Consider the following 23,707-nt stretch of genomic DNA (forward strand, 5'->3'; position numbering starts at 1 on the left):
GAGAAACGACGATCGGAAATGACACGGTCTCGGCTAACCAGGAGCATCGCAGTCCAAACAAATAGCGTTTCTCCGGTCGCGGCATCGCGGCCACCCTTTCAGCTCGCTCGCGGGGCAAATATCGAATGATAGTACGCCGCGCGTCCCAGCGGCGCTCGCTAATGGAAACTGTCCAGCGCGGAAAAGAATTTAATACAGTATTGGAAATGGCGAACTTTCGGACGTTGGATCGTAGCGCTGGCTGTCCGCTCGTGACAAAAATTTAGCGCAACTTCTTGCTGGGGAATGCGAGAGGGTGCCTGGGGGAGGGGGGGATGGCGTGGCGAGCGACAGAGAGTGGAATCACGTGAATGAACAGGGAATGCAACTCTACGTGACCGTGGTACTAATTTCTGATATAGACACTGAGATTTGTGGCTGAGTTTCTTCGCTGAAAGGAGGAACCTCGGTCGGTTTACTATTGCATGTACGGGGGACATGGTTGCTCATAGGGTTCAGGGACTCTTCCGGAGACGTGGAAGAAGATAATGGATGATAGAGTGGATAAAGACACTGCGTTTTGGGAGGTTTATAAAGGGGTGGAAGTTCTAACAATATTTGTAGATATTAATGCTGGAATATGGAAATCAGGCATAGTACTTATACCTGCACGGAGAATTTCGAATCAGCGAATAACGCTTCACGATTTTAATAATATCCCCGAACGCGAAAGCAATTCCTGGATTAGAACCCTATTTTCACAGAGCTGGATTGTCGGTTATCTATAAGCAGACAAGAACACACCGAAATCCCTCTAACAAAGGAAGAAGCCGAAGGAAGCCCGGTCGCGATCGAGTATTCTCACGTTCAGTGGCACTCCGGGTATTCGTTTAGCCCCGGCAAGGATTCCCATATCCATCCAGGGACGTCAACAGGGCTCCACGGCACCAAAAGTCATAATCCCACGCCCGCTTGGTGCCCCGGCGAAGATAGCGGGCAGAGAGACGGTATACCGTCGGCGTGGTCGCTTTTTGTCATCGTCCCGACGTCTCGGTTGCGGTGACGGCGGACCGATGTCTGCTACGGGATAAACCGCGCGGGAATTGAAGCCCAGGATTCGCCTCGCGTCTGGCGCGGATCGGTGGTAGGTGCGCGACGGCAAGGACGAGGGCCGGGGAGGGTGGAGAAGCGTGGAAAGGACGTAGGCGAACGGGCGAGGAGAGAGCGAGGAATGGAAGAAGGGAATATAGAACGTTGGGGAAGTGTATATAGAGGAAAAAAGGCGGGAAATACCCTCGGGAGCCCTCGGCAGATTTATGCCGCCCCTGGCTGGTTGGCTCGCCGGCTGGCAACCCAGCACCCTATATACCTTCATCCTACTCCCTGGCCGCGGGGTTTGCCTGCTAACCAAAAGGATCCTGCAGGATATTATACGATATGCACCGAAAGTTGATAGACGGCTATTACGTTCCGCTAAGACGGGCATACTACGCCCCGCGCTCTTTCTCGTTCTCGTCCCGCTCTCGCTCTGATTTCACGCCACCTTCAGTTTCACGACGCGATTTTTCGGTGGGAAAACTTCCCTCGGTCGTCGTTTATCGTTTTCTACGGCCGTTTCTACGGGGTTCCCTCTCGTCTGTGGGTTTTTCCTACCTCCCCGAGCAGTGTGATATCCTTACCTCGAGGATCTTTTCATTACTGTGATTCGTGGTTGACGATGTTGCACTCGAGGCTCGCTTTTCGGGATGCACCTGGTATTCTAGGGATAGTAAGACAGTGTAGCGTGCAGTTAGATGGGACGTGTGTATTAACAGGTGTGGAGCTTAATGTGTGTACACGATCTGCGCAGGATATAGTTGCAGGGCTTGCGAATGGTAATAGAAACGAGATAGTCCCTTTAGGCGGAATATCTGAAAATTGATGCTCAATAGACTGGGTGTTTGTTCGGAATAAACCAACGATACTGAGATAGCATGTAACAGTAGTATTAATATTATATCTGACACTACTAATTGGTTGCCTTACAGTGCACACGTTGGGCCTCACAGACCCATATCTCTAAATCTAAATAGAAATGCATGAATATTTTGGAATAAACAATTTTGTAGACTATGCGTAATCTATTGCACTCAATCTCTAATAAGAAAAATATTTATAAAAAAAATGAAATACTGAACAAATATCTCTTTAACACTACTAACAATAAGTCTAAAAATATTTTTGTTCTCCAAAATATCCATACGTTCCTATTTAGATTTAGAGATATGGGTCTGTGAGGCCCAGCGTGAGCAATGGTGCAATTTCAATTTACGTATGTATTATAGGGTTAATTTTAATTTTGTTATGCAGACATGCAAAAGTATGAGTTTTAAGCTTTTTCTGACCACCAATGTAATCAATTTCGTTCTAGACGCTGGTATGTAAATCGTATCTAGCAATCGATTCGAGTCTTTTAAATAGTTAGATAATGTACTCCGCGTTAGTTTTATCAATGGCCGAATCCGACGATCATCCACGTCGCTTACATAGAACGGTCGCCGCGCGATTTTGCAGGAAAATCGGCGTTCGTCGCGGGAATCTCGCGATAACGCCGAGCGCATTACCGCATTACGCTTCGCTCGACGAGACGCGAGCTACGCAAATGAGGACTTACGTCCAGCCAGTGGGGCTTCTATCTGCCATAATTTTTTCCGTTGCACGGCAAAATTCGCTCTGCAGCGCGCTCGCGAAAACTGGAAAGGAGGGAGACGGATTATTCAGGGGCGTGGGATGGAAAGGGGTCGAATTCTCCCGGAGCTAATTTCAAAATAGAAGACTTATTCAAGTGCCACGAAGCGTGTGAATGCATTAACGAAATGGTTAGAATGATGTTCATCGAACGGAGCAGTATAAAAAATCGGTGGATTAATTGAATTGGCCGTTTTGTTCGTATTTCCGTGGCACGAAAGAGCCGCGTTGAGAGAATCTGTCCATTTGGCGTTAAGTACTATTCGTCACCGGCTTGATGAAATTGTATCGCTAAGCTCACAGTGATATTTGTCTTTTGCTATGTGCCTCTGGGATCCTAAATGTGATGTGACAAGCCCAGTAACATCCATACGTGTGTTTTTCGTACAAGTACAGTGACTCGCATTAATATTCGGGCACTTTTTAAAATCGCATAATTTTTTTAGAATTGGTCCAAACAAGTTGAGTTTTTTTGAGAAGCTAGAAGGATTAGTTTGCTAACTGACGCGTTTCGTCGTTTTGAAAAAAAATGTATTTGGTTGGAATAGCGAAAAGAATAGTAAAGGTCGATTTTTAAACTTTTTGTTGTGAGCTTGTAATGAAAAATCAAAAAAAAAAAAACGTTTGTAGATTGCAGTAAGTTGTTTACATGTCTAAAATTTCATCAAAATCGGTTAACGTTGCTCCGAGCTACAAACGTTTAAAGATCGCTGAATAAGGTCGAGAATCGCTGATTTTGGGAATTTTCGCTGATTTCGGGAATTTTCGCAATTCTCGACCTTATTCTGCGATCTTTAAACGTTTGTAGCTCGGAGCAACGTTAACCGATTTTGATGAAATTTTTGGCACGTATACAACTTACTGCAATCTGCAGACGGTTTTTTTTTTAATTTTCATTACAAGCTCACAAAAAAAGTTTAAAAATCGACCTTTACTATTCTTTTCGCTATTCCAACCAAATACATTTTTTTTCAAAACGACGAAACACGTCAGTTAGCAAACTAATCCTCCTAGCTTCTAAAAAAACTCAAGTCGTTTGGACCAATTCTAAAAAAGTTATGCGATTTTAAAAAGTGTCCGAATATTAATGCGAGCCACTGTATATCTGTCACCTTCCATAGTGAACGTATGCACGTGCTTATTGAGATTTCAAAATAGGAAGGTCAGAATAACTAATTGGGAAGAGTGAAGAAAATTCTTTGGCTTGTTACATAAATTCGACTCTAAGGAGAACAATTTTATCGTTATTAAGCGGAAAGGAGTTGCAGTAAGAGGATTTCGAGCTGGAAAAAAGAACCGTGTAATGGTTCTTGATGCTTCAAGGATTTCCACACACATCGTAGTGGATGGATTAGTTGCGTCTCCTTATGGCGTTCGACGCTTCTAGGAGAGGAAAGTCAAACAATGTTATCCGGCCTTACACTGCTTACACAAACTGAGACTTCACTCCACCATTTCCTCTACAATCTGCGATTACTTACGTGTATACGCAATAATCGAGTTACAAACACTTTTAGTATAAGATCAAATGAATGTGTAATAGAATATTACAGTAAATCCAGTGGATCGCTGCTTATAAATATATAAATGCTGGCAAAGGGTAGTTGAGGGTGAAGGCAAATCAAACATGAAATCAAGTCGAACAAATAGTGAAGTAAATAGAATTTGAGTGACCAAGAAAAAGCCTGAAAATGGTAACAAAGACACCTCTTAGCAGAAAGCATATTTGTCCACTTGCACTGATCGACAGAGACACAGGCACACAGACGCACAGTCCACGTTAGAGACACCCAGAAGCACAGTGACACGGACTATGTCCACGCCAGGGAAGTCGGTCGTCTCACGGAGCCACGCACCGAGTGGAAACATTTAAACGGGCTGATTCTCGACAATAGATACGGCAACATGGCTTACCGTTGGATTATAACAACGGGCTTTTGATCCAGGCAAACCGACTAGCATTAATACAATTAGCGGAGCTTCCCTAAGTACGGTAACGTGCTGCGGGAGCTGGGCTGCCTCTCTTGGACTTGGCCCAAATATTCGCGATTCCAGGGCCAAGCACGCCGCCCGCGAGCCGACCTGTCCACGAATTCTATTACCGAAACCTCTGTGTCCCGATATGGACCTGTGTGCCTCGAATATTTTATGGCGTCCGATGGTTCGGGAGCGAGAATCAGGAACCCAACAGGAGGGCGAACAGTATCGAGGTTGAATCACGAGAGAAGGAACACCTGGATTCAAAGGTCGAGGTTATTTTTCTCTCGGTGCTATTGCGAGGTTATTCATCCCCCCTTTTCATTGAATTATATACGCCCACCCCTTCCGTGCTGTATTCGCCATTTTAATCGCGCACCATGGTACGTTATTGAAATTAGTTGTCAGCGTAGATGTTTGGGATTGTGTAAAGTGTAAGGGAATTTAAGGTGTTTCAATTTTTGTGGATCAAGTGTTTCGTCGTAGTTTCTCTGGCCTACTTTGCATGCATTCTGGATATTAAGGGGGTATTCTAGTCTAAACACTCGTTTTTGAAGGTGCTCGCATTTAAAGTTTTTCATGCAGTACGACCTATACGACTGAATTTGCGGTAGATAACAACTAATTTCTGTAACTTATCCCTAATCTGCTATACCAGGACCGTAGAGGAAACCTTCCTGAGCTTCAAAAAAATCATGTTGGACAGTTTTGTCTTTTCTGCTGGCAGTCATAGCCTCTTTAGATACAAGGGTCGAGGGAACGACTGCCGGCCACTCTGCGACCTTAAACCCCTATAACTCTGAGAGTTTTTCGAATTTCACCTTAATATTTTAGAGACATATTTTCGAAACCCTAAAATATTTGAAAATCAAACAAAAAAAAAATAGGAGTTTTGAGTAGAATACCCCCTTAAGGTATTGTATTTTCATATTTTCAGCGATCAGGGTTACAGGACCTGTTAACTTCACAATTGGGGGAGCCACCACGTCATCGTGTCGCTCGGAACTAGTGTAAGGATTTCATCGATGACAAGACACCGATATCTTTGGGACCCAAGTGCTCATTCGTTTACGGTATAGAACGGGCTCGATCAGCTTCAAAGGCAATTCCAGGCGAGGCTCGATTGGTCGACACCCTCGGGTTAGAAAGCATCAAACGATCCTGGCCGGATGGCCGGCCAACTCGTTCGCGTTTCAAATCTACACGTTCCACGACAAAGTGAACAATGGACGTATAGAATCTCCAGGCGACGACGCGGTGCCGCTATAGAAATCAATTTCCCGCTTCCCTGAGACTTGGAACTTAAATATCGGGGCAGTGATTTATATTTACACGTTGTGATTGATATTTATCTACTCTCATTTTGCTGCCACTTCTCGGCATAATTAAATTATCTAAACTTATCTAACAACGCTTCGAGAAAACAGTATCTGTAAACATTACGAAGTTAGAAATCTTTTATACCTAGTGAAGTTGCTGTAAAACTTTCTGTAATATTTAAAATTTTGATATATCGCCTGCATAGTTGCATTATTAAAATCGGAATTATGTCATAAATTAATCAGTGAAATAAATTTTATTTATAGCCCTCTCAGGACCTTGCATAAATTCGAGAAATATAGAAAAAAATGTCGTTCTTTTAACACTATTTTTTATTATTTATTTAATATTTACATAAAATAAAATATTTCAATACTCTATATTTGTTTCAAATAATATTTTAAACAAATAATATTCGAAACAAATAATATTCGAAACAAATAATATTCGAAACAAATAATATTCGAAACAAATAATATTCACAACAAATACTATTCGAAACAAATAATATTCGAAACAAATAATATTCGAAACAAATAATATTCGAAACAAATAATATTCGAAACAAATAATATTCGAAACAAATAATATTCGAAACAAATAATATTCGAAACAAATAATATTCGAAACAAATAATATTCAAAACAAATAATATTCGAAACAAATAATATTCGAAACAAATATAGAGTATTAAAAAAAATAATCATAAAAATAGTCACAGATCGTGTCACGAAATTCAGAGGGCATATCTAGCGAAGAATGAAGACTCTAATTGGAGTCGTAGAAAACAGTAAAAGTGCCAAAATGGAAAGTACGCACATAAAACAACTTTCGTCGAGAAAGATTTGCCCCATTGACCCCAAGTGGATTCACGAAAAATAGAAACTGCTAACTGAGATTCGTTGTCATTGAAAGCCATCCTCTTCCCCGAAATGGAAAGATTTTTCCACCCACTGTCGACCTCCGCAATAAACTTATTTTATCAACGAATGCTAAATGGAAGCTGGTAGAGTGTCTAGAGCAGACGCGCGAATTTCTTCTGCTCCGCGAGGCAGTCTATCGAACGGTGTGGCGTGGCGTGTTATCTGAAACATCGCGGATGTAATATTTGAGGCAGGGCTTCCTGTTTGCGGTGGATACGATAAGGCGGGCTCCGTACGTGTATGACTACCAAAGACACCGAATAGAAGCGTCGTCGATAAAGCGACCGAGATTAGTATCTCCGCGGTAACAGGAGTGGAACGTTACTTATTTCGTGGCCCACATGCTGCACCGATTCCAGACGTGCCGGATTCAATGGCGGCCGCGATGCCGCGTTTCCGGCACGTTCGAACCTGAGCATTGTTGATCAGTCGTCGTCGTCCCTGATACGCGACAGATACCGCGAACAAAGTGAAATCGATTTCCACCCGTTCATCGACAAACTTCGTTTGCTCCGCTCCAAGTGCATTTAAAAACAGCATTATCTAGCAGGGAATAGATGGGAATCTATTTCGGGCTAGTGATAGCTTTCGAAAAACGTGGCCGCGTAAAAAGCGGACGACTCTAGCGCCTGTTGAGTTATAGTGGAGCTGTTGAGGGGACGGGCGATTCTTTCTCTTGACTCATGGAGAGTTCGAAGGGAACTTGAGTAATAATTCTTGCCGGGGGAGGCGGAAAGAGTTATACCATCTTTGGGGATGTGATTTCAGATTGGTCGTTACATGGGGTGAGTTATTCCTCCGCGCGGAAATACTTCTTTAATGATTCCAATGAGGCGATTGTAGATTATCGCTATCTACGGAGTCTGCTGGGAAGCATCGGAAAGCGTAATGTTAATTTGCCCAGGAAGGACAAGTTCTTACTTACTGAGACGGGATAGCTTGTAGGCATCCGCGGTATTAATTACGTCCACGAAAGCCTGCAACTCAAACTTCCGAGTCGTGGTGTTTTGGTTGTGGTTCAACATCGCGAATCTGAAGGCTGACTGAACTTCGTCGGTGCCCTGCTCGAAAATTGTACCTGTAACCAAAGCGAAACCTTCGTCAGAAAAATAATAGATAGATAGATAGAAGATAAACTATGTTAATATATGAAAGAATTAAAAGTTCGCAGTAGAAGTTCGAAATATTTTTTTCAGAGTAAAATACACTGTCCATCTTAACCACTTAAGGGGTTACCTACCGTCAGGAGGTAGAGGAAGAATCGATTCTGTGGGAATTTATTTCAGAAAGTACATGCATATTTTTATGCAATGGTTTCTGTATTCAAATGAGGGACATTTTCACAGGTTATTATATTATATTTTGGTATAAAAATATTTAGTTATTGCAAAGTTACAACTGATTTTCCGGAAGCTGTTTTTAGATCGGTGACCACCATTTCTCCCAAACCGTGTCACCAATTTTTCTGAAACTTTGTAGGTTTCTTCTGGGGATTCAAATCTAGTCTTTAATCGAAGCATTTGTTTTTCTAATGCATAGTTTTTGTTTTATGGATGAAAAACGAGTGTTTTTTTCTACGAAAATCGATCATTTCAATTTAAACATCTGCCATTTTGTCCCAGATTAATATTTTATAAAACGGAACGATTAAAGACTAGATAAACTATTGTACTAACTAAATCTTCTTCGTTTTTTTATTTGAGATAACTCAGTTCCGAATAATGTTAATATTTATAATGCTAAATATTTTTATACCAAAACATAATATAGTAACCTGTTAAAGTGACCTTCACCCGAATACAAAAACCATTGCATAAAAATATGCATGTACTTTCTGAAATAAATTCCCAAAGATTCGATTCTTTTTCTACCTCCTGACGGTGGGTAACCCCTTAATCGGGAGTTGAAACCATGTTCTTCATTCATTCTCTCACTTTTCCAGCCAATCAAGGTATTCAAATTTTAATAAGCCCTTATTTGTTTCAGTGGTAGCTGGTAATTGTAGAGAGGGGACGGAGGACCACAATCTGAAGGAGCAATAGCGTTCATCATCGTGGCCGTTACACGCGTTGAGGAAGGAACAGCGTGATTCACGAGGGGCCGTGGATTCTTTGGCTTTCCAGAAAATACGATTATCCCGTGCACAGAGAAATACATAGGATGTAATAATCCTACGTGGCTGCCTGTATCGGATGTATGAGATCGCATAGTGGGCCCACATATGGCACAGTGGTACGAGCCAACGTCTGCTCAGCCACTGTCGGCGCACGGCCCCCGTGTAATTACGCCGATCCATTCGCCGTTAATAGTCGGTAATACGTACCGATATTAATGCTACCGCCTATTCGACAGTTTACTCTAAACTGCTCGTATAACCGATATTCCCGCTCATTTCTGATTATAGTACCCTCCCATTGTCCCTAACGAGAACGCCTGATCCTTTAACCTTCTTTGGTTTCTGGCATATGGATGTTACCTCAGGAATACGAAATCAGCAACTCGACGCGAATATCGTCTCCACATGGTGGTCCGCCGACCCAATCAGACATTCGTGTCTAGCAAATGTATGACTTCAAAGTCGTTTCGCAAAGACAATGATCAGTTTCTGAGAAATTAATTAGTCTGAACTCTAATATCCTTTCTTTTTCAGTACATGTACTGCTCGACACTATTAATTGAAACATAAATGCCGAAGAAAAGGCATGCACAGTCATCTTAATAATCATGTAAGAAGTAAATAAGGCAGGGAAAGCAATTTGAATATTCGAAATCTGCACACAACTTTAGAAAATTTATAACGAGGGCTAATTTATTGCGACACATTTTTTTTACGATAAAGTTTGTTGCTTTGAATAGTCACTTGTTTACTAATTCTTAAATTTGTAACAGCACGTCATCTTCTTCTAACTAATAATTGATAATTCAAAGCAATGCCGTCTATGTATCAGATGATAAATTTCATTTAACTTTTCGAGTGATCCATTGGCAGAAAATAGTGTTCAGCAGTATATCAAGAAATTTGAGAATTTTCAAAGATACGCAGTTAAAAGTGGGTCATTTTGTTCTAATTTTTTTGACAAGCAAACGTCGCCGTGGTATGGAAGTGATTTTCTTTACGACTTGGAAAGTCGCGCCGCTGAATTTGACTTTGTTTCAAGCGTTTCTGCTTCTTTTCGAAATAAGGGAACTTTTCACGCGCCCGGAAACGTTACGTAATATTATTCCAGGATTTTTCTTGCTCCCCTCGCGCTTTCTTTCGCGTCGCGCCTCTGTTACAGTCACGTTCCAGCTTTCACAATTTCTTCTCCAGCCCGCGCAAAGCCGGAAAATCCTTAAAGCATCGCGTATCACCGCGAAACGAATGGTGCAGCTTTATTAAATCAAAGACGCCTTTCCACGAAACAAATAGCCGCCCAGTGCAACGTCCAAATGCTATTTCCCTTTTCCTGCGCTACTGGAGAATATATACCTTAGAATAGGTATCATCGCCAGTAAATCTTTTGCTTTAAATAAATTCTTCAAGATCAGCAGCAATAGCGGTCTACTATCGCCTCAACAGGTATCCCTAACAATTTCGAAATCATTTTTATTCCAGTTCGCGTATTAAAAAGTCTGGTACATTTCTCAGTACTTATATTTCATCTTCTTAATCTTCTTAGAATATAAATTCGTAATCTGCAAAGCTATTAACTAGTTAGGTAATTTCTCGCATAATTTTCAAGCTGCTGTTAAAACCAAACAAGTTAAATAAAAGTGACAGGGACGAACAGACCTGCCAAAACACGAGACTGTCCACTACATTTGCAGTCGCCAGAAGATTACAGAATCGAAACTCACAACTCCATAAATCGACGACATTAGTTCACCAAGAGAACAACACGTCGCTGGAGTAATACAACTAGAAGCGTAAACATTGTTCGGTACCTAACATATTGACGGTTCGAGGAACAAGTTTCTGATAGCGTAGTTAGGAGAAGTTTGATGAGCTACAACCATGAAGTTAAACGCCGACAACCAGCCATTTATGATCCGACGTATCTCAGATTTTACCAGCCTGGCGACACGTAGATCGAGCCACGATTTTTTCCGCCCCTATATTATTCGCAATTAAATACCGGAGTCTGACCAGATATGGTTCATACTACTGGCACCGAAATGACTAGTTCCAAAGTCACGCTACGATGTGCGACTTCAGCCCAAAGATATGAAATTCTTCCGACAAGTCTAAGGAAGCTAGTAGCTAGGTAACACGAATTGGACACGACAGGTACTTTTAAATACCAATTTGGATAGCCCTGTTTATCTGAGGGAGCGTTGACAGGTGGGGCGCCGCCGCGCGTCTATTGATTGGTGCCCAGCCTCCCCACCAGGCTCTCTCACACTCACATCGATTCCCCCCTCACCCCCACCCACTTTCCCACCCTGTCCTTCGTCCTCCTTCACCCCCATCCTTCTACTTTCATTTACAACCACCCGTGGCCCCCTTTTTCCTCCTTGGTCTCTCATACTTTTCTTTCACCTTCAAAGATCGTTTTTTCGGCGTTGCGCTTAGACATTCGCCATTCGCCGTTCGGTTTACCCCCGCCCTCGCTCTACACCGCACCACGTTCCGGTGTCGTTTCCCTGTACTGCCCCGAACGACTGATTTTTTCCGCGCATTTGTTACGTTGCGGGTATTTTCGAGAAACCTTGCCATTCCTCTTGGCGATAGCGACGGTTTAGAGTCTTCTCTGCTGCCTCGTTCCTTGCACACAGCCACTGTATGTTCCCTTTCCGTTTTTCCCATGGCACGTTTAATTGTTTCCCTGTTCAGTAATTTGTTTTAGTCTCCTCGGACGTGTTTTCTTTCGATCGTTACTCGCAGTTGCTTTGTCCCCGCTGCGCCGCTTTCAACCAATTAACAGCTCTTCCCACATGCCCCCTCCTCGTTAACCCCCACCCCGTGAATTTTGAAAACTCCTCAAGTCTCTGGCCGCGGGTTTGCACCTTCTTTCGCTTGTCTTTCGATTCACCTTCGATTCGACCGTCTGCCGGCTTCCTCGACCCTGCTCCCCCCACCCTGCTTTGGGGTCTTTAACGCTGAAGAGGAAAGTCCACATAGTTTCTTCCCTTGTTCTGCAGGGTGTAGAGTGGCCAACGCTGTTACACAGCCAATCAGCACATGTTACGCGAAAGCCAGTTTAAAGTTCTGGAAACTCGATCTCCTTTGCCGTTTCAAGGGATGCGCGGCATCCCTTCCTCCTTTGAAGTGAGACATGCGGTATCAGTGTCGCGTTACAGAGAATGTCGAGGGGCCTGCGAGTAGTAGCTGCGAGGGTATTATCAACTCTGGTTATTATGGTCGTTAACATTAAAATCCAGTCCTAGCGTGTCCTGCAAGCATTGTAATCGTAAGTAGACGCATGGGTGGTCCAATAGCTGCCACTGTATACCGTACGTCCACCACAAGGGCATGCTTAATTGAAGGCAGTGCCAAAAGGATGCTAATTAAGAAAGGACCAGCCCGTTAATCCTGGAATTCTGCGGCAGCACCTGCCACACTCACCACCTGCCACGCTCAATCCCTATCCTAGAAACTTCTCCAGCCATCGATTTTTTCCTATAAATCTGTCTAAAATGTCGAAAGTCTGCCAGATAGTACTTTGCTTCTTCTCCCAGATTTATCCTTACCTTACCTTTCCATCTATCTGCCGTTACGTTTCAAGGATAACAAAGCGGTTGCGTACTCTCGGAAATAAGAGAAAGAATTCTGTCTCTGTACTCAGTTCGATTCGCTGCACTTAACAATCGAGCCACGATTCGAGGATAGCTACGATGCAACGTTTAACTCGCGAGCTTACCGGTGCTTCTTCCTGCGATTAGAAGGACCCCGGCGCAAAACTTGCGACGCTGAAGCTAACCATGGAACTTCCAGGACCCGGTTGAATCGAAATCGCTCGGGGAAGAGGGACCGCCGTTGGAAGTTTGATCGACGAAGCTTGAAATTATCGACGCTGGAACCGGAACGAGGGGATTTCGAATAATGGTCATTACAAGCTGAACGTCGCCGAACGATCGACAATATCGTTATGCTTTCGGTTATTGCTATACGCTCCGGCGTTTTCCATTAGTTTTATCCGTTTATCTTTCGTTATGGTGCCCACTCGACGCCGACGAAACCATGTAGTTTATGGTGGCCCCCAGCTCGTACCTGGGCTGCGCGCGTTTCGAATGTGTGCACGTTACTTCGTTAAAGTTGGAAAGCACGGATGTGCCGCGGATAGTGTCCAAATAGTGTGCACCGTTCTGGAAAATTTCACCGGGATTTCGGTGCAACGTGGAAATTACACGGGATGTTTAAATAAAATGCAATACGTTTCGCGCGAACGGGGGCAATTTTACAAGAACGGTTTGATATTCGGCTCGCCGGAAGCTGGCGAGTGTTTCGCGAATGAATTCATTTGTACAAATATCAGGGAATTTGCAAATTCAGTTCCAAGATCTAATTTTTTTTCCCCCCCACACCGATTTACATTGCTCCTTCGATTTTGTTGAACCCTGGGTCCTGCCTGCTTGGAAGATGGCATATAGCCGTTCAAATATTGCGACAACGGGGAGTGCAACTGGTTGCTGGGCGAGACAGTCTATTTCAGGGGAAACGTTTAAAAGTTTTTCAATTTTTATGTGACAAAGTGAGAGGTACTTGTTTAAACAGAATAGAGCTCGGAGCTTTCCCGTCGGTCATTCAAATTTTTTAGCACGCACGCGGAAAGCAATATTCGACGACACGGACAGCATAGTATCGCGCGGAAATTCAATTGTTCACCTTTGACAAAAGTCTCGACTACCGCTCAACTACTGGGACTTTTCGTAATCCCTGTCGCGCGATTGTGTCCCTCTAGCGTGTAACACAGTCTGTAAAACGGCGTGGCTGTGTATATCGGTTTTGAAACAATACATACTTATTCTCCTAACTTTGGAACGGATTACCAGTTCCATATTTGGAGGGTAAGGGGAAAAACAGGAAATGTCCATTTTGAGTGATTCTGCGAGGTGTAACGTATTCTTTTTTTTTTTTTGGTGGCAACAGGGGCCACAGAACTGTCGAATCACAAAGGGTTATAAAGCAGAAATGTCCACAGAAGGCAACGTTAAAGATTTGATGTACTGGTTAAGAACAAGGAATTTCCACCCTCCACTGCAACAAAACAAAGGATTGTCCCGAGTCTTCCTATTTACCCTATGTAATTCTGATCTCCATAAAACACTTCAGAAAAGTAAAAAAATTACGCCAAGTACATGAAATCAAATAAATCACAAAAAATAGAAGATAATAATAATTATAAAATAAAAAAGATGCGAAATCAAAATGAGCTGCACGTACATAAAGGTAATGATAAATACAAATAAACATTGTATTCAGAATACAGCGAAGTTCATTAAACCTTGTTTCTCCACTGATGAACTAAATTATTAAAACTTGATTTTCCCAATGAAGCTGTTTTGAGACATTCCTTGTTTCCCCCTTACCCTTCATTACTAAATTAATAGCCGAGAAACATTTCTATTTCCTTTCACGTTATGAATTTTCATGTTTCGCGAATTAATGCTTGCCTAATTACCCGGATTCCTCAAATTCCTAGCCAAAAGCCCGAAAGTCCTCAGACACGAGAATTCACCGAACATCCATACGCATCAGCGTAAACGCGATAAGCGTCCCAAATGCACGCTCCTCGGGCATCCGTCCATCCTAATGAAGGCTCGAGGTAAAATAATATGCACGCGTGGTCCCGGTGCACAGATCCTGTCTCCGCCGCGTCTAGGATAATCGATTTGTCAGGGGAGGGACATGTGAGAGCTAGAGATCCATAAGGTTAACCATGCAAGCCATCCAGCTCGACGCCTCGACTAATGAACGAGTCGGCTCCGTGACAAATCCAATTCGCCGACAATGACCTAACGAGCTAACTCGATTTAAATCCGTGCCCAATATCCTTGGAGAAGTCTGCTGACTGGCAGCGCGCAGGCCATCCACGAGACGTCTTGTCGCCACGGGACGGTGAGCCGATATTGTATCCCTTAAGATATTCCAGGGATTTAAATTAAGTTCTTACCCGCAGATATTGAATCCACTTTATGTTAATACCGAGTGATCCTCACCACCACGAGTAATGGGACGGCCGAAGACGAACGGCTGAATAATTTCTGAAAGCTCCTTCGAGCCAGCCCGGGAAGAAGAAGGGGGAAGGGGGTGGCCGCCTGCTGATCCGTTTCTTTAAGAATGAACTTCGGGAATCGACTGGCTGCTTTCTCACGAGCCCCGTGTCCCGATTGGTCGCTCGTAATTCGATCAAATGGATCGACGAAAGGCGCCATCGAGATCTCTGCTCTGGTGAGACGATGGTAATTTGGTCTGCGGAATGTGAACTTTTTATACCGAGCCAACATGAGCTGGATTTGCGTTCAATGTTGTGTCGAGTGTGAAAAATATATGGTAGCCTTGGCGTGGAAATTAAACGAATATCCGAGTATATGCAGTTATAAATTTTTCCTGCAGAAATGCTGTAAATACTTTCTATTACCTCGCAGCGGAAACAAAGTTGAATTTTGCAGTGAAATCTGTGGAATAAACAGCTCCATCGCCTGCACTACGCACGGTTAAAGGAAAGTAATGCGAGCGACTTTTATATCGATCTAAATGGAAATTTGCCTCGACAGACTTTTGACCAAGAGAGAGAGAGAGGGAATAGGTGAAAACAGACTGTCAAAGAAGTTATGAAAAAGGGAAATTGTATGTGTGAACAGTTAGCACAGTGAACCTTACGTAGCGTAAGGCTATCATACATATAAGTGCATGAGCGCTACGCATATCACGCGGAGAACGGTGGTAACCTTGTTCCGAACAATATCCAACAGAATTATATAGTTAAAGCACCAACGGTTCGCTGTAAATCAGCTTTAATCGGAAATCCAGCCATTTTCTATCTCGCTGGGCGCAAACGAACTTCCCAAGGATCAGAATTTAATTCGCCGCATATCTGATTTCGCGGAGGTTTCGGCGATACTCGTTCCCGACCAAATTCCACGCATTCCTCGGCTAGAAAAAGCTGAAACCACGCCCTTATCGATTTTTCTTTCCGCCGTAATGAAAGGGCATAAACTCGGCTTATCATTTCAGAGAGCAATCCGGGAAAAGATATTCCAGTAGTAAACCTTACACCGACATTGATTCAGTCGTATAAAATAGCATCGAGTTTCGCGCATTGTCCGCGGTCTTTTTTTTTTTTAAGTAACATTCGTTTTCAAGGAGACACCGGCTACCAATAACGCGAGCATCGTGTCGGTCGGTTAATTCTGATTCGGCAATGACGGGGAACGACCCGATATACCGTTTATAGATCCAGCGCCGATGCCTCCCTGCAATTTGCGATAATACCGAGTAATTCCAGCACCATCTATGGCGCGCAGTCGTTCAATTCTCTTGTTAGTCGACAGATTGGCCCGCAAGGGTATCGCTGGATGTCACCGTATCGAGATAAGCCACGGCCACGATGGATAATTAACTAACAGGCTACGCGCACTGACCGCGCGCCAACTTTTACCGCCGCTGTCGTCAGAATCGCGGATAATTCGTTTCTAATTACGAGGTCGGGCGGGCCCAGCGGTAATTTCGTTATCGATATATAATTTTCGCAAACTATCGGCCAGAGTGGCGCATCACGGAATAACAAGTTGCGGCATATTGCGTTAGTTAACGCACGACGCATCGCGCAGCCGTAGGGGCTAATTTTAAGTATCGCGGGCAGGGGATCCTTTAATGAAAAATTAGTCCCTTTTTCCTGTTTTCCCGATACTTCATTGGCCCGGAGGCGGTTCAGTTTCTGAATTGCTTGGAGGAAGTTTTCATTGATTCGTGGTAATGTCCATGGGAATTGAGGCATTGAGAGCAAAGACGGACTAACTCGCATTGAAAATGATTAATATTTCTTATTTTATACGATTAGTACAGTCTATCGGAGTAGATTATTGCTACTAACTGAATTTCGCAAAAAATGTGGGTTAGTCCGTTTTTGCTCTCAATACCGCAATTGATACGTGAACGAAATAAAGTGGCTTGGACGTAGGAGATTTTCCGGGAAAATCATCGTTCGGTAAGGAGGATTAAGTATCCGAAGGCCTGGCGGGGAACTCGCAGCTAAGTAAGAAGCGGCCAAGCAAGAGCATTCTTAATCATGTAAACGGTGGGTTGGCTTAAAAGCTCCTTCGAATAATGACGATGGTTCCAACGGACGAAAGATCCTGCCTTCCACGCTCTTTTGTTCGCAGATTTACGAGCGGCCTGGGCAACTCGAAGGAGTAGGCCCCGTTTAAAGGCGCTCGAACCCGATCACCGATATAATGTTCCGCCCGGAAAATAGAAGTCATAAAGTCGTCCCAGCCGGACCCTCCTTGCACGAGAAATATCGGGCCGCGAGGAATTAGTCCAACTTCTTCTACGGGCAAATAATTTATCTGCCGGGGACAGCTGGATAAATCGGCGTTGTTCACGCGGTATACGAGATTTTTATGGTTTTCGCAAACAGCGGATGCTTTTAAGGGGCGATATATCGTGGCAAAAGCGATGAAGGTCTATGGTATTTTTCAAAGCGGAACCGCGTGTCCTTAACGTAGACAAAGAGGACACAATGTGGCATGTTTTAAGCCTGATATGTACTGTATCATTTCAATATATTTCCTACATATCCTCCTATTTAGGATCGGCGGAACAAATTTTCCCAGAGTGTGTAGTTAGGGGGTGTACAAATTAAAGGATCTAATTTGAACAGCCTAAAAATAGTACGAGCGCAAAATAAAAAAAATTGTACAATGCCTTCCAAATTCCCGAATGTGGAATTCCGCACACAGCAAAATCTTAAGCGAAGGGTAAGAGGAAAAACCGGGAATGTCGAATTTTCGTGATTTTGAGATTTGTAGCATATTTCGTTAGTGGCAACTGGGACTACGGAACTGTCGAATCACAAAGGGTTATAAAGTATAAATACCCCCGTAAGATTGCATACGTTAAACAGTTTAGATTTTCCACTTTGCGCTGGAACAAAATACGGAATAGCCCCACTTTTTGCCTAAGCATAAGCTACAGTCGTCAATGTAGAACAAGAAATTATTTAAGGAAAAAATTATACAAGAAAATTACATTCATTGAACCTTGTTGCTTTACTGGTGGCCTAAGTATTAAAATTTAATTTTCTCGATAAAGCTGTTTTGTGACACTTTCTGTTTTTCCGTTAACGTTTCAAGTGTGGAGAAATGTTTACTTCAAACATTTCACACAACTCAGTTCGGCCCTGTTCCTATTAGATATAATAATTCCATTAAGAAGTTACTTAATCTTTTCTTCCTTTCTAAATTCTTTATTTATTGTCCGAAACGTAGTTATATTTGTAATTGCAATAGTGCAATAAAGACATTTAATAATAATAATAATAATATTTAATGTTGCCCCCTGTTTCCAGTGTACCGCTCTGCTTATTAAAGCATTATTACTTAAATAACAAACCGTAACAAAGTAGGTTGAATCGCATGGATTAATATGTCTGAAATTATGTGTATGCACGTAGGTGCTGGTTGATCAGAATTTCTATTCCAGTATTGTTCGAAACCAGACGATGATACATCTATTTCGAGCAGACAGTTGACCGGAAAGCTACGCTCAGGGCAACTCATCCACAAGTCCGATCTAGAATCATTGGCGGTACTCATGAGCGTGCTCGTCGAGACTGATGTTCCCTATCAAACTGTTTGATGCACTGCCTCGTTGTAGAACTCTATTGGCGTTCTCGGACAACTCATAAATTTTCTTGGACCTAGGCGGCCTCGGGATTGGAGATCGCGCCGCTTGTATTTTTCACGATGCTATTATTGGGAACTGCGAGTATTCCGTCTTTCTTAGGATTTTCCCCAGCGATGGGAGTTCATTTGTAAAATCACTTGCTAGACGGATTCCGAATCTTTTCTCTACTTACCTCGATTGCAGACTAACAAAGCAATTGACCACGCCTCTCGTTCAAAATTACTATATCGGTATGCACGCGTAACCAACTGATTGCAAAGTATGCAAGTATCTATGTAAAGAGTGACCCAAAATAAAAGCCTCTTTTTGGTCCCACGATTTTGGAACTGAATTTTATGCGAAACGATACCTTCTGATGAGATATCAATCACGCGAAATTTTTGAAAATCTAAGCTCAAATTCGTTGTTAGCAGTCAGTAAAATTTATAATGGCCAATTCAATATGGTGGACGATATATTTAAAAAAAACACCCACTACACAGACATTTATATTTCTTGATTTTTTTTTCGTGAATTTTTAAAATCTAAGTTCAAATTCGTTGTTAGCAGTCAGCAAAAGCCCTGGAAATAATTGTTTAAATAATCGGACTGACATAGTAGTTCGTACATCGAAGCGTTTCGGTTGACTTGACGCGTTAATGAATTTTCGCTTCTTAGACCTTCCATATATCAGAAACTAATTCTCACCTAAACTCGAAAATTTGTTGTCATTTGGCACAAAATTCAGTTGCATAATCGTGGGACCAAAAGGAGGCTAAAAAGGCCTCGTTTTCGGATCACTGTTTAGACGATTAAAAATGAATCTATGCTAAGGGGATTAACATAAGCATTCAGTGAAATAGACTTCCTCCCCAACATCCCAGCTACGTTATATCATGAAAGCACAAAGGAAAGCCCAGTTTTTGTTCCTTCTCGATTACCACTATATCGCACTCCGCGCAGAGCACAGGAAGAAAGGATGATGCTGCGAAAAAATCTGCGCGTCGGCCCCGGTTATTCCCGTCGGCGTATCCACGGCCATTTTACCTCGCGGCCGATATTTCAGCAGGTAAGTACAGGTGGTGATTTATAAAGTGGGAATGCAGCCGCGTGCCGCTCAGGGCGATCCATTACAGTCCCCTGCTGCTTCGAGTCATAATATTTCCCTGCTCCCCCTTCGCGGCCTGGCCCAGAACCACCGCCCCTCTCGCAGCATCTCATCGTACACCGCCCCATCGCCGCACTTTATGCATGCCAGGACTTTCTATACCCCCGCGCTATCCTGGCAAACATTATAACGCCGTGAGATTATGAATTTTGTATACGCCTCGGCGGATCTAGCCGACGTCTTTCTCCACCGCCCCAGCCACGCCGCGCCGGCTCGCCCTTCCTTCCTGGCCCCTCCTCCCTCGCCACAGCCTTCCCTGTTTTCTACCAGCAAGCGTATCCGGCCGATCCGCTCCAAGTGGATGCTTTCGCGAAAATGCTCGCGGATCGCCGATCCAGGAGGAGGCAATAAGCGAGGAGCACTGGAAAGCGTCGAGGACTTTGGTAATTCTTGATGTTGCAGGTATTTAGTGGGGTGTGTCGAGTCTCTGTAGAATCCGGGGGATTCGGAGTGATTGCGTGCAGGATGGAAGGAGATCGGTGTGCATATTTCATTAGGAGGTTCGCTTGTTTCGCTACTTCAGAAATTGGACGCTGGGTTTGGATGAAACTGAGGCGGAAAGGGAGGAAGCGCGCGCTTCATCCCGGCCTTGCTAGTGGACTCATCAGTAAGGTTTCGCGTAGGAGACTCCGCTTTAGACGCGGGGAACTTAGGAGCTAGGACGAAGCAGGAATTATGTGATATTGGAATCGGTAGTTGGGGTAGAAGTTGCCGGAGAGCGGGATCGGTCGAAATGCCGTTTTGTGGCCAGCACGGAGGTATCTCTACTGAACTTTACAGAGTTGTGGAGCAGGCAAAGGTAAAGTAAGTATGTAAATCTTTCGCATACGTGTGTATACTTGATTATCGCATCTGCCCGGCTCGGTCAATTTGTGCGTTCTACCGGAAACCGCGACCGGGTACGATGTGATCACGCGAAACAGAATGCAGTTCGCGGTCATGCGAACCTAAATAGAGAGCTCAAATATCGAGAGTGCATTATGCGAAAGTTTCGCGCAATTAGACTGTTATTGGGATGCATTCTCTCTCCCTCCCCGGAAGGATTGCCTTCCAGCCAGGAAAGTTTCGTTCGTCGGTTTTCTCGGGCTGAAGTAATTATACGGGTCGTGGTACCTTTGAACTTTCAGTCCGAAAGTAGAGTTCCTTTTCCTCGCTCACTTTTTTCTGCTCGCTTAACGGCGGAGCTTGGGAAGATAAATAATCTCTCAAACTGTCACTGTGCGGAATAAGACGGTGGACCTTTTACTCGAAAAATTAGCTTCGAATTGAAGATTGGGTTATGCGACGGGGAGTGCTCATGGGAGATATTTTATGTGTCATGGAGGTGTACAAGAATTTTCACATTGGACGCTGAGCTTGAAGAGTAATGGGGACACGGGGAATGTCCATTTTTCGTAATTTTGCGATTTATAGCATATTTTGCTGGTGACAACTGGGACTGCGGAACTGTCGAATCACAAAGGGTTATGAAGCTTAAGCGGTCCTGGAAGGTAACGTTAAAGATTTGGTAGACTGGTTAAGGGGGTATTGCGCTTTGTTGAACCGAAAGATAGGTAATGCTTTATGAATTTTTTGTGCAAAAAGGGTTCGGCAAATTAATTCGAGGTTTGGCAGGCTGTTTTATTGTATCTTGAACTATTGTTCTGAATTTTTGTGTAACAGTGGAAAAAAATATGGCAGATACAAAAAGAGCGTTGAAAAATAATCGTGTGGTCCTGGCGTTGACGAAAAATACTGTAAGGGTCATCCGAAACACAAAAAGGAAAAGAGATTCTTAATCTGTATGAATGTGGCTATCGGTGGTAGTAGATGGATTAAGAAAACTAACAAATGTTAAAGAAGAAGATGAAGCGCCCTGATTTGAGTCTGAGAAAGGTTTTGGCGCGAAATCGGGAAAACTTCTTTAAATAAAAAAAGAACGGCAACAGATACGGCAATAAATCTACAACCACCGATAGCCATATTCGTATAGATTAAGAATCTCTTTCCCTTTTTGTGTTTCGGATAACCCTTACAGTACTTTTCGTCAACGCCAGGGCTACCCGATTATTTTCCAACGCTCTCTCTGTATCTGGCATATTTTTTTCTCACTGTCACGTAAAAATTCAGAACAATAGTTCAAGATGCAATAAAACAGCCTGCCGAACCTCAAATTAATTTGTCGGACCGTTTTTGTACAAAAAATTCACAAATAGTTATCTATTTTTCGGCTCAACAAGGTGCAATGCCCCCTTAAAGACAGGTAATGTCCACTCTGCACTTAATTTTCTCGATAAAGCTGTTCTGTGACATTCCCTGTTCTCCCCTACCCTTCACTTGTGGAATACTTTGGTAAACTCAATCAGTTACGAGAATTAAGGGGGAACACCACTGTGACCGCCGGAAAAGTAAGCCATTCTTAAGATTTTTTTTCAGGCATAATTTACAGTTTTCATAGAAAAATTGTATTACCTACCTTTAGTACGCTGTCTTATGAGACTATAGAAAAAAAATAAATAGAAAAACATCCATAAGTTTTAATATATTAATTAATCTTCTAGACCTCCACACGCGAGCTCGTCGAAGGTGTAACTATGGAACAGCAGGTCCGAAATCAAATTTCATTTTTTTATTATAAACTATATGAGTGTAGTTTCCGTTGTACGTACGGATTCTTTGATTGAAAACAAATGTTTTGAAATACGCTCGAAAAACTGTCCATCTTATTCGAGGATTTTTGAAACTTTTCTTGTAAAGCGCACCATTTTTACAAAAATAATTTGTTTAAGAAATCAGTACGTACAACGGAAACTACACTCATATAGTTTATAAAAAGAAATTAAATTTCATTCTGGACCTGCTTTCGACCAGCTCGCGTGGGGAGTCTAGAAGATTAATTAATATACTAAAATTTATGGATGTTTTCCTATTTATTTTTTTGTATAGTCTCTTAAGACAGCGCACTAAAAGTTGGTAATAAAATTTTTCTATTAAAACTGTATATTATTCCTGAAAAAAAAATCATAAAAATGGTTTACTTCTCCGGCCGTCACAGTGATATTCCTCCTTAAATCAGAAATGTTGCATATTCTTCAATGATTTCTGAAACTCGAGGATCGTGTGAAAGCACAAAGCTAGCAGCGGGATAAATGAAAGCAAATTGAAAGACAGAGGCACGTGTCGTTTATGGCACCCCTAAAGCCTCGTTAAAATAAAAAAAAAAGAACTGCGGCAATTACCGAGAATCGATGCGCGAAACGTATCGATCCATTAATCTGATGAATCGTTGGTAATAAAGATGCATTGGGAGGCGGGCTTGGTCGCGTAATTGATGCGAACGGAAGTGGACGATGGATACCATCGAGGTGCGCTGCAACGTTCTCGTCGTTAGAGGCCGCGTGGTCCGGTAATAAAATCGTCGGCAAGATACGTAAAGTATTTCGTAATAACGGTTAGTGGCGCTGGCACAGAGGGCAAAGGGGAGTTTTATTGCTCGGTGGCGTTCGCCTCTTCCCATTCCCGTTGTCGGCCTTCAACGTCGACGAACATACGTACGTACTTACCGCCGAGCACATCGGTTGCGGTTCTTAAACGAAAAAGACGTTCCGCGAGGCGAGCGGTGTAACGAGAAAGGGTACGTTTGTCCATAGCTGACGATGAAAAGGCCAGCATGAATGGTGGGGCCCTCTCTGACGTTTTCCTTTTACATCGTCTTTTCGGGGGAGACATGGAATGAATTGGGCGAACACGTCTGTACGTCGGCTGGTAGACCTCCGGACCTTGGACCTCGGAGTGCTACGCTTCGAAGCGATATCTCCTTGTAGT

The 23,707-nt window shown here is 43.1% G+C and overlaps 2 protein-coding genes across 5 annotated transcripts in view; one reads left to right on the top strand and one right to left on the bottom strand.

The window, feature by feature from the left end:
• LOC143378348 (uncharacterized) overlaps window positions 1-9,495 on the top strand; it is a 305,064-nt gene extending 295,569 nt beyond the window's left edge. The window contains exon 6 of the mRNA XM_076830025.1: window positions 8,934-9,495. The gene's annotated coding sequence lies outside the window, so the exon portion shown is untranslated. The remainder of the gene's footprint in view (window positions 1-8,933) is intronic.
• Window positions 1-23,707, bottom strand: part of Glurib (Glutamate receptor IB) — a 279,382-nt gene that overhangs the window by 133,823 nt on the left and 121,852 nt on the right. For all 4 annotated transcript variants that reach the window (XM_076829906.1, XM_076829912.1, XM_076829903.1 and 1 more), the window contains exon 2: window positions 7,852-8,004. In XM_076829906.1, the coding sequence (XP_076686021.1) occupies window positions 7,852-8,004 (153 nt within the window). The remainder of the gene's footprint in view (window positions 1-7,851; window positions 8,005-23,707) is intronic.

This window comes from Andrena cerasifolii, chromosome 1, assembly GCF_050908995.1.
Source record: "Andrena cerasifolii isolate SP2316 chromosome 1, iyAndCera1_principal, whole genome shotgun sequence".
Classification (NCBI taxonomy): Eukaryota; Metazoa; Arthropoda; class Insecta; order Hymenoptera; family Andrenidae; genus Andrena; species Andrena cerasifolii.